At 37.1% G+C, this 12,637-nt stretch overlaps 2 protein-coding genes across 4 annotated transcripts; one reads left to right on the top strand and one right to left on the bottom strand.

Annotated features, from left to right (window-relative positions):
* Nucleotides 1–1,393: 1,393 nt before the first annotated feature.
* On the top strand, nucleotides 1,394–7,511 carry ALY4 (ALWAYS EARLY 4). Its single transcript, XM_020352934.3, has 7 exons — nucleotides 1,394–1,639; nucleotides 2,211–2,511; nucleotides 3,363–3,506; nucleotides 3,603–3,671; nucleotides 3,937–4,124; nucleotides 5,833–5,883; nucleotides 7,197–7,511. Exons 2-7 carry the CDS (start codon nucleotides 2,263–2,265, stop codon nucleotides 7,381–7,383), a joined length of 888 nt encoding a protein of 295 aa, XP_020208523.1. The 5' UTR covers nucleotides 1,394–1,639; nucleotides 2,211–2,262; the 3' UTR covers nucleotides 7,384–7,511.
* Nucleotides 7,512–10,057: 2,546 nt separating this feature from the next.
* On the bottom strand, nucleotides 10,058–12,637 carry LOC109796076 (alpha/beta-Hydrolases superfamily protein). Of its 3 annotated transcripts, XM_029270716.2 has the most exons (5): nucleotides 12,498–12,637; nucleotides 11,440–12,216; nucleotides 11,165–11,341; nucleotides 10,875–11,010; nucleotides 10,058–10,657 (listed from the first exon to the last, which is right to left on the bottom strand). In XM_029270716.2, the coding sequence occupies exons 2-5, from the start codon at nucleotides 12,195–12,197 to the stop codon at nucleotides 10,331–10,333; spliced, it is 1,398 nt and encodes a 465-aa protein (XP_029126549.2). In that variant the 5' UTR covers nucleotides 12,198–12,216; nucleotides 12,498–12,637; the 3' UTR covers nucleotides 10,058–10,330. The 3 variants fall into 3 exon arrangements, with proteins under 3 accessions (XP_029126549.2, XP_082927467.1, XP_029126550.2); XM_083071341.1 differs by lacking the exon at nucleotides 12,498–12,637 and having other exon boundaries at nucleotides 11,440–12,470; XM_029270717.2 differs by lacking the exon at nucleotides 12,498–12,637 and having other exon boundaries at nucleotides 11,213–11,341; nucleotides 11,440–12,466.

The raw sequence follows: 12,637 nt of genomic DNA, 5'->3' as shown, positions 1-12,637 counted from the left end.
TTCTAAAATCTTAATTAATACATATTATTATTATTATTATTATTATTATTATTTTACATCATATAAACTATAATCTATAATTTATCCTTTTACCTTTCTTACTATATATCAAATAGATTTTTGGATGCACTTTTGTTTTGGATATGAAGTAATGAATTTAACTTTGTTGTACTTGATGAAAATTGGACATTGGTCTTAAATATATACATTTGAAAAAAACCATACGTTATTACTCACTATTATTTGAAACTTTCTAGGTGTGTGTTTGGCTGGCAAGTTTACGTTTATCACGTGATGATGAAATTAATGAATTGTTTTGATCACTTTACTACTAATTGGGAAAAGTCCTCGTTGTCTCTCGCCTTTTATGGAGGAGATTCGGTTGTTTTTCAATGACAAAAATTGCATACATCTATTGAGTTGTGACAAATAAATTAATGAATTTATTTAACCATTTTACTACTAATAATTGTGAAAAGTCATCATCATTATTTTTTTTGCCTTTTATGTAAATTCATATCACATTCAAGGATTTTTTTTTCTTAAAATATAATTTTAAGAGGAAGGTTCAAACGACACCGGTGTAACTTTTACTAAGTGTTACACCGCTCAATAACTTTATATTAAATGTAAATTTTGAAAATCCAACCGTTAAATTGAAAGTTTATATCTCTTAGATCATATATGTCAAATTTTATTAAAATTGAACAACAACTTGAAGGTAATCAAAGTGTTCATATTTTAGTATATTTTGAAATGTATATATTACGTCAATTTTGTTTTATAAGAATGAAGTATCAAATCATCTTAGATTAATATAAAATTTGATATATATGATCTAAGATATATGAACTTTCAATCTAACGGTTGAATTTTCAAAATTCACATTTAATATAAAGTTATTGAGCGATGTAACACTTAGTAAAAGTTACACTTTGAACCCTCCTCTAATTTTAATATCATAAATTTAAGATAAATTTATTTTCAGTTTCTTAAATTAAAATTGGATTTTTCAGTTTTTGTATTTTTAAAAAATAATATTTTAATTTTTATCAAATTTTGTTAAAATAACTATAAAATATTATCATATTAGAAAAAACATAAACTTAATTAATGTTGTATAACTATCTCAATCTATTATTTAAATATGTTATTAGTGACATGAGATATTTAAATAAATTTTTTTAAAATTATAAAGATTAAAAATAAAATTTTAAATTTAAAAGGAAAAAATAAATTCTAAATTTAGAAGATAAAAATATATGTTTTTTTTTAAGTACGTATTAAAAGGGTGAATTGTGACTTGTGTTCGTGGCTTTATCATCGGACGAGATAGGAAGGAAAGCGAAAGGACAAAAAAGTCCTTGAGGGCTTTTTAAAATGACACAATGGGTAGCTTTGTTTCCAAGAGGCTAAGCTAAACCCAACCCAAACAAACGCTCCAACCCTAAAACCCCATTTCTCCCACATTCGTATGGATCTTTCCTCTTCTTTTCCTTCCAAACCCTAATTTTCGCCCATACTTATTTGTGTTCATCGATCCTTCGCCCCCCCAAAACACTCGCACTCCTGAATTCTCCCTCTCCTCTGATTCTCGCTTCACGCTCTTCTCCCCTCGGGTTCCTCTTATCATCTCCAGGTATTATTTTTTTCCCCTTTCAATTGTGGTGTTTTTGTTTTTGTGTTCGTGCGTTTGTTGTGCGTTTCCGCAGTGGCTGGGTCTATTCTGACACGGAGCAGTGTTTTTCCTAACGAGATCATTTCATTGTCTACCTTTTTCTTACAAAATTTTAGGGCAAATTTCCCTGGAAATTTGTGAACTTAAAATTTAGGGTGGGATTCCAACCGAAGAGGGATTTTGTTGAAGAAGAATATTATTGGAGTTTACGATTAATTGTAATTCGTGCATAATAATTCAGAAATGTGTCTATTAGGTGGGATCTGCTAGTTGCTGTCCGAGGAATTGTGGTTTTGACATCATAGATTATTTTGGGGGTGTTTAACTGGGATTCGTTATTCAGTTTTCGGTGGTGTCTGTTTAATTATACAAAATACAGATTAGGCCACTTGTTGTATGGAGTTGAACCAAATTATTATTGTATGAGCAATAGTATTTTAGTACAATCGTCTAAATTTCCATATGGTGGCCTCTTTTTCATTTTGTTATGGACGTGTGGATATAATTTTTTAAAAATCCTTTGTTTTTGCAGGCCGTATCATTAAATTTGGTGAAGATTTTGACTTTGTTAAATTGCAAGTATAATGGCTTCTTCCTTGGATATGTCGCTTGATGATAGAATTAAGAACAGGAGTAACAGAGGGAGAGGTAGAGGACGTGGCAGAGCCCAGACTGGCCGTGGACCAAGTGGTGCTCTTGGTGGTGGAAGAATGGCTGGTGCGGTTAATAGTAGAAGAATGGCTGGTGCTGGTAATGGTGGAAGAACAACTGGTGCTGTTCGTAGAGGTCCTCTTATGGTTAACACTCGGCCATCATCATATGCTATTGCCAAGGCAAGCTCGAAAAACGCGGATGCTTATACATGTGCTTGAGAATCTGACATGCTAATATATACCCAATTATGAGACGATTCAGCATTGTAGAAACTCAAAAGCAAGTGGAATCCCCATCTTTTAGTATTTGTTCCATGGAGAAGCTCATGGTCGTTCATTTTGCATCATCGATGCCTTTGTCATAGTTCCATAATGTCACAATTAATATGCACCTAAGAGTTGTTTGCTTTTGTTTTGGGGGGCTTTGCTACAGATCTCTGATGTGTGCAGGAGTTCTTTGGTGATTCCTGGCATATTATGTGAAGGAGCTTCATTAGGTGAATTTCAAAATGGAGCTCTTACCAGTAGCACAAAAATCATATAACTATAAGTGGGGGTTAAATTCTCTAAACCATGCTAATCCATTTCATTTACATGAGATGACTTTAAATGTTTGGCTGGGTTTGTGTGGACCGGTCACCGGTGTTTTATTGGATCCTGTTGCTAAGTTGGGTTCTACAATGCAAGAATTCAGTATACTTCCCTATTTCATGGTATTTTGCGAAGGAGCTTTTTCACTTAGAACCAGAACTGGAGCTCTCACTTATAGCATAGCATCGGTTTATGTGCAGTGGGTTGAATTCTTACTCCCATTTACCATCTTTCACCTAGAACATTGATGTTTTGAGTACGAGTTCTCTTTTGAATATATATTACCATGGTCAGATCTACTTCATTAATATCGTGTTTTGTTTTTTTGTGGGAAGTTTCCTGCCCTGACTAATCTTGAAGAATGGTGAATATCTTTTTTCTGGTCATAATCTGATGTGTTCTTTTGCCCCTTTGGAACCTGTTCTGTTTGCTTTGGCCAGTCTATTCGCCGAGCTAGGCCCTTTCCATGGCAGCATGATTTGTTTGAAGATAGCCTAAGAGCTGCAGGGATTCAAGGAGTAGAAGTAGGCACCAAGTTGTATGTTTCCAATTTGGACCGTGGAGTGACCAATGAAGACATAAGGGTATATACTATGTCTTATCATCACATGGTTCATTCTTAGTCACTGTTTCTGCCCAATCTGTCTGGAAGTTCTCTTGAAACTTGATTTGCAACTCAGGAACTTTTCTCTGAGCTTGGAGAGTTGAAGCGTCATGCTGTTCATTATGACAAAAATGGACATCCAAGCGTAAGTATTGGATTTTTTTATGGTAAACTCAGCTACTGTTCTATTTAAGCTTATAGTTAACAATTGTTTTCCTTTGGGGGTTGTTATATACAATATTCTAAGTGTTTCTGCTATTTCATTGGACTAGCCATGCCTTTTTAGTTCCCTAATTTATCTTTATTTCAGAAAGTAGTATTGTGCTTAGCAGTTTTATTTTATGTATATTAGCTTTGTGTGGTTGCTAGTTCTTTTTGCTAAATGTTTATTATCTTTAAATGTGTAACAGGGTTCTGCTGAAGTTGTTTATACTAGAAGAAGTGATGCATTTGCTGCTCTTAAACGATATAATAATGTACTTTTGGATGGAAAGCCCATGAAGATTGAGATTGTTGGTTCCAATCCGGAATTGCCTATATCTGCTCGTGTGAATGTCACTGGGGTGAATGGGCGGAGGAAGAGAACTGTTGTAATGACGTAAGTTACCTTGGTAGCATTTTGGACTGGTTTTTTTGGATTGATTTTGTTGAACTTTGAAGCTTCTCCACTTAACTTTATAAGTCATTTTTTTTAAGATTAGGAAGATAAATCCAAAATATAAATGGTCCAAACACTACCTTAATTAAGAACTTATTTTTAGTAATATCTGTCTGTCTCCTACCATTGAATCTTGTGATGTAATTAGGTCTTATTTATTTTTGAATTTTGAAAAGAGGATATCAATTTGGAATGAACAAAACATGCAGCGACTGGAAAAAATATTTTCCGTTAGTGTTACTAATAGGACTAGTTCAGAATCTAAAGCAAAGAATAATTTTTTAATTGATGAACCCTATATCCCAATTGTTGTGCCAATGTGATAGAGGCCATGGGCTAGATTATTAGAAGATACAAAATAAATGTTTTCCCTGGATATTTGAGAGATACCAGCACTCTCCCAATCCACCCGATTTATTAATAGGCAATATGCCTTGTTTCTTTTACTGTCTCAGACTGTTCAATGAACCTAACTATTTAAGTTCCTCACAGATACCTAATTAAACTACTAATGGGTATCTATCAATACTCCCCCCAAAGTTGATAGTCCTCGAGGATGTTCTTGTGAAGTTCATTGACATTCAACTGATTAAAGCACGATGACCTAACTAATTCCATCCTTCAGTTAAAGAATAGCTTCCACTCCTCCTGAGTCTTACACAAACATGTGAATGCCCCTGTGCTTTGTTTTTGGCCATTAATCAGAGGCTTTGAAATTATTATACTGAGATCCCATGGCATTCTTGTGAACTGAAGTGCTGCTGGTTGTAGCCTGATGAATATGAAGTTCTTCCACCTTATTGGGCTTCTGTGGTGGTTTGATCATATTACCCAAACTCCGAACCTCTTTTTTTTTTTTTTTTATTCATCAGTTTTGTCCTTTGAAAAACTTTTGTTCTTCTGATTCTTTGTCCAAAATGTTGCTCTGGGAATTGGTGGGTTCCAAGCAATTTTTGTTATCTCTCTTGGCTCCCCATGCTCTTGTTTCTCTTGCCATGTCCATACTTGTTGATCAAAATCTCGATCTAGGTGGAGTCTTTTGACTGGAACTTTTACAAATGTCCACCAGGCTGCATTTACTTTCTTCATTGAGCCTTTGCTGCCTTTGATAACTTCTCTTCATCGCATGTTCTATTGGCTTCAAAATAATGCTATACCTGGATCAACCACCAAGATTCGATACCCACAGCAACAAGATCAGAGCTCTGATACCAGTTGATAGAAATGGTTCAGAATCTAAAAAGAAAGAGTGATTTTTTATTGATGATCCTTTAGTCTCAATTGCTGTGGTAGTCTGTAGCAGCACTGGGCTAGAGTTAGAAGATACTAAATGAATGATTTCCCTGAATATTCAAGGGACCAGGACTTTTCACTCTGTCTAATCCTTTCTCAAATATTATGATTTCTCTCTCAACCTCCCTCTTTATTTATAGGCAATATGCCTTATTTTTTCTACTGTCAACCTGCTTAACTAACCCGACTATCAAATTAACTAATAATCTAACTGAATCACTAGCAGACACTTAACTAAACTTCTAATGGGCATAATTAGTTATAAGTAATGTTAAAATTCTTCATCTCTAGGTAGAAATAAAAGAATACTGCTTTAGATTGTGTTCTGAGTTTTGGGGTGTTGACCATGTTGCAGGCCAAGAGGTGGTCAAGCTGGAGGTCCTGCTATGCCTAATCGTGGTGCTGGGTAAGCCCTTTCAGATCATTAATGGTGTTGTTTCTTATTGATGTTATTTTTTATTGAAATTTGTATATTGAACTTTTGTGGAACTTCTTTAAATCCAGTGGCGCAAGATATTTATTATGAAGATTTTGGCTGTATTATGTTTAGGTTTTATTCATGTATTTTTAGGTAAAAATGGATTTTGTTGTGTTCTCTATTATGTTCAGCTATGTTTTCGCTAGAGTTCCTATTGTGAATTTACAGGGTTAAGTTGATGTTTCATACAACTTTTTCCTTGTGTTTTAGGGTGATTTCACTTCATCTCATTGTTTTTGTTTATTTGTTTACGTTTTTAAAGCAATGATATTTATCAAATCAACAATGGATCTGAGTTGGTTCCATATCCTTTGACCGAGATTAGGAGCCTAGGAGGGACCTACATGTGAAGGATCTTTTGCTACATAATTCTTTTTAGTGGCATGAAAATAAAATGCTAGCAGGAGGAATATTAGTTTTAAGAGGTTGAGCATTCTAAGACATTATTAAAAGTTCATGTGAATAATCACAGGCCATAGTTATTTTTTGATGGCATGAAAAAAGTAAAATTACAGTTAAAAAAAACTAGACTATTTTAATCGTCAAATGATTCAGATCAGTCTGGATTGTGCATGTAATATGTTTTATTTGAATTGTAAAAATTTGTCCACGTCTGTGCTGTGTTTTGAAAATTTTCATTAGGCATTGACACAGATACTGCACACTTTTTTAAAACAAGTTTCTTTGATGTACTAAATTCAAATTACGCATGCTATAAATTGAGCGATCTTTTTAATAATAATATTGTATGTCCTCTCCTCTGTTTTAGGCTTTGTATTTCTGTTTATTTTTAGATAATGCTGTTTCATTAAATTGGTGCCTAACCCTGCACTTTACTAGTAGCTAATATGCTTACAGTTTGGTTTTCAGTATAATAGACGTTTTAAGGTTTAGTAATGTTTTGAACGTGGGGAAGATGCATCTTTGTGATTTGCCTTTTATTTTTACTTTTGTGATGCCGCGGTGTAGTGATGACTTATATCTGTTAAGTTTTGGCCTACATGATGCTAGCTTATGTAGATCTAGAATCCAGATGCCACAATAATATGCATTATGTAGGCATTTCATTTGCTATTGTTGTGTACTTATTTGTTATTGTAGGGGCACAGAAATTGCTTTGTATTGTTTCTCTGTAGTCTGTGGGTGAAACTAGATATATGTTTTACTTCCCTTCCTCTCCTTTCGTTGTGTAAGCTATTATACCCAAGACATGTCATTGATTGTTTATCCTTTTGATTTAGTTGGGGACGTCGTGGTGGCACAAGGAGTGGGAGGGGTGCTGGTGGAGGTCGAGGTCGTGGTCGTGGTAGGGGTGCTGTTGGAGGCGGAGGCCGTGGCCGCGGAAGAAAGGACAATGTTGAGAAGTCTGCTGAGGAACTTGACAAGGAACTGGAGACCTATCATGCCGAGGCCATGAACATCTCTTGATCTCGGGAGCAGTAGTTTAATTTGTAATATGAGTTAAGATTGGCATCGTTGTACAAAAAAGTTCGTTTTCTTAGCGTTATTCTGAATCTCACTGCTTTCTGCTTTTAAATATGCCATCCTATTTGACCTCTCTGGAGTCTTGTTTGAAGGCTGAGTGATCAACTTAGGGATTTTAGTTTGCTTTGCGTATTATTATACCATATTATTGCTGCAAATTGCATTTGTCTTCTACCCAGTTTGAGGTTTATTACTTGCTGCGGCATGTGATCTGATATGCCCTTCAATTTTTAATGCATATGCAAGTGCAGAGGCAGAACTTCTTTGGAGCCGAGGGGCTGAACTTATTTATTTTTAATTTTTAAATAATTATATAATTAAAATTGAATCAGATAAGAAATGAAAAAAACTTTTAAAATTTTTCTCATAAAAGAAAAATATTTAAAAATAACCTTGTGCGTGATACGGATCGATTATTTTGTAAAACATGCAATACAAATTAAGATTTTTCATACATAACAAAATTTGTACAAGAATCGGAGAAATATGATTAATGTTGCAACAAGATTAAAAGGGAATACAAAATATGATTAATTTAGGTTTATACACCATTTTTGTTACAGAACCCAACAAATAAAATTTTCACCTAATTTTACACGTATCACAATATTATTTATTTCAATATTCCAATGCTAAAATCAACTAAAAGTCATCCTAATATTTTCGCGTTCAAGTTAGAGAAGTCGAGTCTAAATCTGGTACTTTCTTAGGATTGAAACTACCAAAGCAATTATCCACAATTATTTTCAAGTTTATTTAAAACTTTTTCATTTTTATTTTTTGTTATTGGATCGTTCACAACGCAAACTACTCAACACATTCACGAAATACATAAGTACATAACAACTCTGATATTTTCACTCTAATAATAAAATTTTAAGTAATTCTTATTAAATTTTATGTATATGATTTACTAATTTTTCCCCCATTATTTTGTTGGTTGATGATGCAATATATATATATATATATATATATATATATATATATTTTTTTTTTTTTCATGAGTTACTGTATGTTGAACTTCAAATTTAAAATGTCACCTAAATTAACTCTAATGAGAAGACTAAAAAAAATACAATTGCTTAAATATAGAATAATGTTACATATATAATAAAAATTGTATAGCTAGTACAATATTATTTTTGTTTTATTTCTTTCCATCAATTCGTTTAGTATGAGAAATGTTCCTGCATAGAACACTCTTCCTGTCGCTCCTTCCTTGCGATCTTCTAAGTCCTCGGTGCCGACCGAATGATATCTCCCAAGGGTGGGGAGGGTACCTGCAAAGGCACTCCAACGCTCAAGTAAGTGTTCGGTATAGAGCGGAAAATATTTATACTAAATAAAAGCGTACCTCCTTTATGTCACTTCACTTGTGTATTTATAGTGACATATTTGGGCTTGGTGGGCCTTCTGTCTTGGGATATGGGTAATACCTTAGTTAATCATAATCTCTGTTAATTAGGTGCAATGATCATTATGTAATGAGTGACTTATCTCGCCTCTGTTCCATGTGGGTTACGTGTTCGGCCAAGCTTTTGGCCGAAGGGGGTGTTCGGTTGGTTGTATGACCGAAGAGGTGTTCGGCCAAGCTTTTGGCCGAAGGGGGTGTTCGGTTGGTTGTATGACCGAAGAGGTGTTCGGCCAAGCTTTTGGCCGAAAGGGGGGCGTTCGATATTCCTCCAAGTTGTGTGGTGGTGGCTCGGTCAGGCTCGAGGCCGAAGAGGTCTTCGGTAATGAGTGAAGTCGAAAGGGTCTTCGGTCATGGATGAAGCCGAAGGGGTTCGTGGGGGGTACTCGGCCTAAGGGGGTATTCGGCCCATCTGTTGGCTTAATGGTTTATTCGACCCGAGGGGGAGTGTTTGGTCTTCCTCCAAGTTGTGTGGTGGTGGCTCGGTCAGGCTCGAGGCCGAAGACGTTTTCGGTAATGAGTGAAGTCGAAAGGGTCTTCGGTCATGGATGAAGCCGAAGGGGTTCGTGGGGGGTACTCGGCCTAAGGGGGTATTCGGCCCATTTGTTGGCTTAATGGTTTATTCGACCCGAGGGGGTATTCGGTCTATTCACCGGCCTGAGGGGGGTACTCGGCCTAAGGGGTATTCGACCCATTTGTTGTTCTGATGGGTATTCGGCCTGGAGGGGTGCTCGGCCTAAGGGGGTGCTCGGCCTGAGGTTGGATCCAGCTTGAGGGGGTACTCGGCTTGAGGGGGGTACTCGGCCCATTATCCTGATGGGTACTCGGCCTAAGGAGGTGTGTTTAGTGTTGACTTTGAGCGGTGGTGTGTAGTCCCGGTACAAGAAAATTATTAATGATGGAGAGAGATAAACATAAAAATAATGTTATTATACAATTACTCTTAAACATCAGACGCTAGAGTTTGATGCTCTTGTATAATTTACGCTTGTGGAGAGCATTTTACTTCCATTTGCTTGTCGTGCCTGCTTTCTGTTCTTTCGTCCAGTCACGCAATCGGTGCTCAACTGCATGCCCTTTCCATTACATAATTATACTTCCTATTAGGTGTCGTAGAATCTGTTTCAACAACGGAGAACGTGGCACGAATTTGTAGAGGTAAATATAAAAACGGTAAGGAACATACCTAGCCACAAGTTGCATCAGTTGCATTCAACACTCAATAGCTTCCATTTCATAATTGGTGAAAAAATATTATTGATCCGTATTTACTACAAGGTCAACAAAATTTCACGACCAACACAACAACACTTCTTGTCTTATCAACTGTAATTCCTCTGGTATATAAGTCTGGTGTTCCAAGCAATTGTAACTATCTTTTTACATCATGAATCAACAAACTCAAGAATACCTAGAATAAACAAAAGAACCAGAAACATGAATGGGTGTGAATATCTAATAAAAACATAGAGAAAGATGTCATTGTGTGACATCCGTATCTCTTTCCACGTTTAGATCTTCTGTCTCTTTCTTCTTTAGGAGTTTTTCAACCACCTCATCCCAATTTGACTTTCCACCACTAGAATTTGATTGGGTGCTTGAGACATTTTTGCTTTCACTACCGGTTGCCTCATCTTCATTGTCCTCCGATGCTTCTTTCTCTGCACTGTCCACTGCATGAGGTACATTCAAGCTAACAGCTCTTTCCAAAGCATCTTTATGTTCTTTCTCTATGGTCTTCAACCTCTCAAACTTTTGTACGGTTGGAGGGTCTGTCACTGTTTCGGAGCTCTTTTCCTTCATTAACTATAAGGGAATACAAAAACTTGATCAGTGTTTGGATCCACAGATTATACTATTACTAATAACATAAAGTTGTAAACTTCAAAGAACAAAGAAAAGAACAGAGCCAAGTTTTGTATTCCTATTTTTTTGTTGGTGCAATCTATCTGAGGGTTCTTTCCCAATTCTAGTTAAGAAAAATGTTAGGAAAAAAGAGAGCAAATACAAGACATTTTCTTACTTGTAAGGCTTTTTCAGCCTCCCTTTCAATCCAAATAATTCCATGATCCGATGTTGCATTGCAGGACAAAACAATATGCTCAAATCTTCCATCAACAGGAATAGCAGTCCTCACTTCAGGAGGAAATCTCCCACATCTGTGTTCACCAAGAAACAAGGAATTTCATTATTGCAACTTTAATAGCATCTTAAGAATGTGGGATTAACTCAAACTTATATAACATATTTTGATGATCATATCAGTAGTCGATGTTAGATCTCCAATATATCTAATTTTAGTTTCCCACTTACATAATCCATTTTGAGCATATGACTAGTGATGGACTTGCAAATGAATACCTGCAAAATTTTCTCTCGACAATATGGTACATTCGTCCAGGTGCATAAAGTCTCCTTGGATCTCTAAGCTTTCTACCCTCGGGTATGAAGGTGTCTCTCAGGCAAACCAAGAACAATAAGCAGGGCAAGCTGTTGAAATGATGAAAGGGTGATGAGCAAGATACTTGAGTATGCTACATAACAAGTAGAAAAAGATGAGATGCAGATGAAAGGTGAAAGGGAAATACCAGAAAATAGATTTGAAAATATCTTCCAAGGGTGTAGGGGTTCTAGGCAAGAAATCGTCCTGCAAAACAACAGAATGAATGACATTGGCGTACTTGACAGCCAAATTGAGTGACATACACCTGGCAGGAGCAATGGCATAGCATCGAATCTTCTCCTTCGGAATGCCCCCCAAGCTTTCTCTACGATTCACAACCAATATCGTCAAAAGCGAGACCACGCCAGAACCCAGAGAGTGCCCAGCGAACACCATATCATACTGGCACCCATTCTCCACCCACAGCCGCTTAAGCGTCTCCGATTCCCTATTCAGCAACCACACTGCCGATTTCAGCAGCCCGCGATGGACGTACCCGCCGTCGAACATCTGCTGCCCCAATCGGTTGTCCAGGAGCACCTTGTAGTCGCTCTCCTTCGCCAGGTTCAGCCCGCGGACGCCCAGGACGATCTCCTTGTGCCGGTGGTCCACGTACACCAGGTAGGGCGGCGCCTGCCCCAGCGTGTCCTGGTGGCTGACGCGCTTGATGACCCACTCGGGCTCTGGGCCTTGGGCTGGGCTGTAGTTGATGGGCTTGCGGAGGTCGGGCTCGTAGATGGCGAGGATGAGGCGGCAGAGGCGGGGGACGGAGTCGAACTCGTCGGGGGTGGCGGCGGGCCACGTGGCGCTGTCGTAGCTTCCGACGTAGGTGCATCGCTTCCAGAGCCAGCGCGCGCAGCCCAGAACGAGGACGCACTCCACCACCCCGCATGAAGCTGACATGGGATTTTCAGAGTGAAACCTTAATTGGGGTTTACGTTAGTGAAGTGCATTCAAATCTAATCCAAGGGAAGGGAGTCGAAGATTCGCGTCAAGCTCAGACTTTGATTCTCACATTTTTACCCACTACTTATAACTTTACTCTTTAAGGCTATTAAATAACTATTTATTACTCTTTCTAATTATAAAATTAGAGTTAGAACTTAGAATAAGATATCAACGTTCCATAATTCCAAAGGTTATTAGCATTTTCATAAATTTCAAATCATAATCCCCTGCTTTTAAAAATGATTTGGTGATTACCTGTCTCTTCTTCAACAATTCCAGTTTTGGTTGTTCCTAATACAATGTACTGCTGGCTATTTGGCTGTCATTTCGTTGCAACACTTTTTAGTTTGTACATATTTGCTTCTCTCTCTTGTAAGTGCCAACACTCGGCCTAT

Source organism: Cajanus cajan, chromosome 3 (assembly GCF_000230855.2).
Source record: "Cajanus cajan strain Asha chromosome 3, NIPB_CcT2T_4, whole genome shotgun sequence".
NCBI lineage: Eukaryota > Viridiplantae > Streptophyta > Magnoliopsida > Fabales > Fabaceae > Cajanus > Cajanus cajan.
The sequence above is the reverse complement of the archived record's forward strand: the minus strand, read 5'-3'. Positions and strand labels throughout refer to the sequence as shown.

Excerpts from the sequence above, each read along its gene's own strand:
- ALY4 (XM_020352934.3), top strand. The coding sequence starts at position 2,263 with ATGGCTTCTTCCTTGGATATGTCGCTTGATGATAGAATTAAGAACAGG. Across the intron at positions 2,512-3,362 it reads CATCATATGCTATTGCCAAG|TCTATTCGCCGAGCTAGGCC; the intron begins GCAAGCTCGAAA and ends TGCTTTGGCCAG. Across the intron at positions 5,884-7,196 it reads ATGCCTAATCGTGGTGCTGG|TTGGGGACGTCGTGGTGGCA; the intron begins GTAAGCCCTTTC and ends CTTTTGATTTAG.
- LOC109796076 (XM_029270716.2), bottom strand. The coding sequence starts at position 12,197 with ATGTCAGCTTCATGCGGGGTGGTGGAGTGCGTCCTCGTTCTGGGCTGC. Across the intron at positions 11,342-11,439 it reads ATTTTCAAATCTATTTTCTG|CTTGCCCTGCTTATTGTTCT; the intron begins GTATTTCCCTTT and ends TCATTTCAACAG. Across the intron at positions 10,658-10,874 it reads AGGCTGAAAAAGCCTTACAA|TTAATGAAGGAAAAGAGCTC; the intron begins GTAAGAAAATGT and ends ATTCCCTTATAG.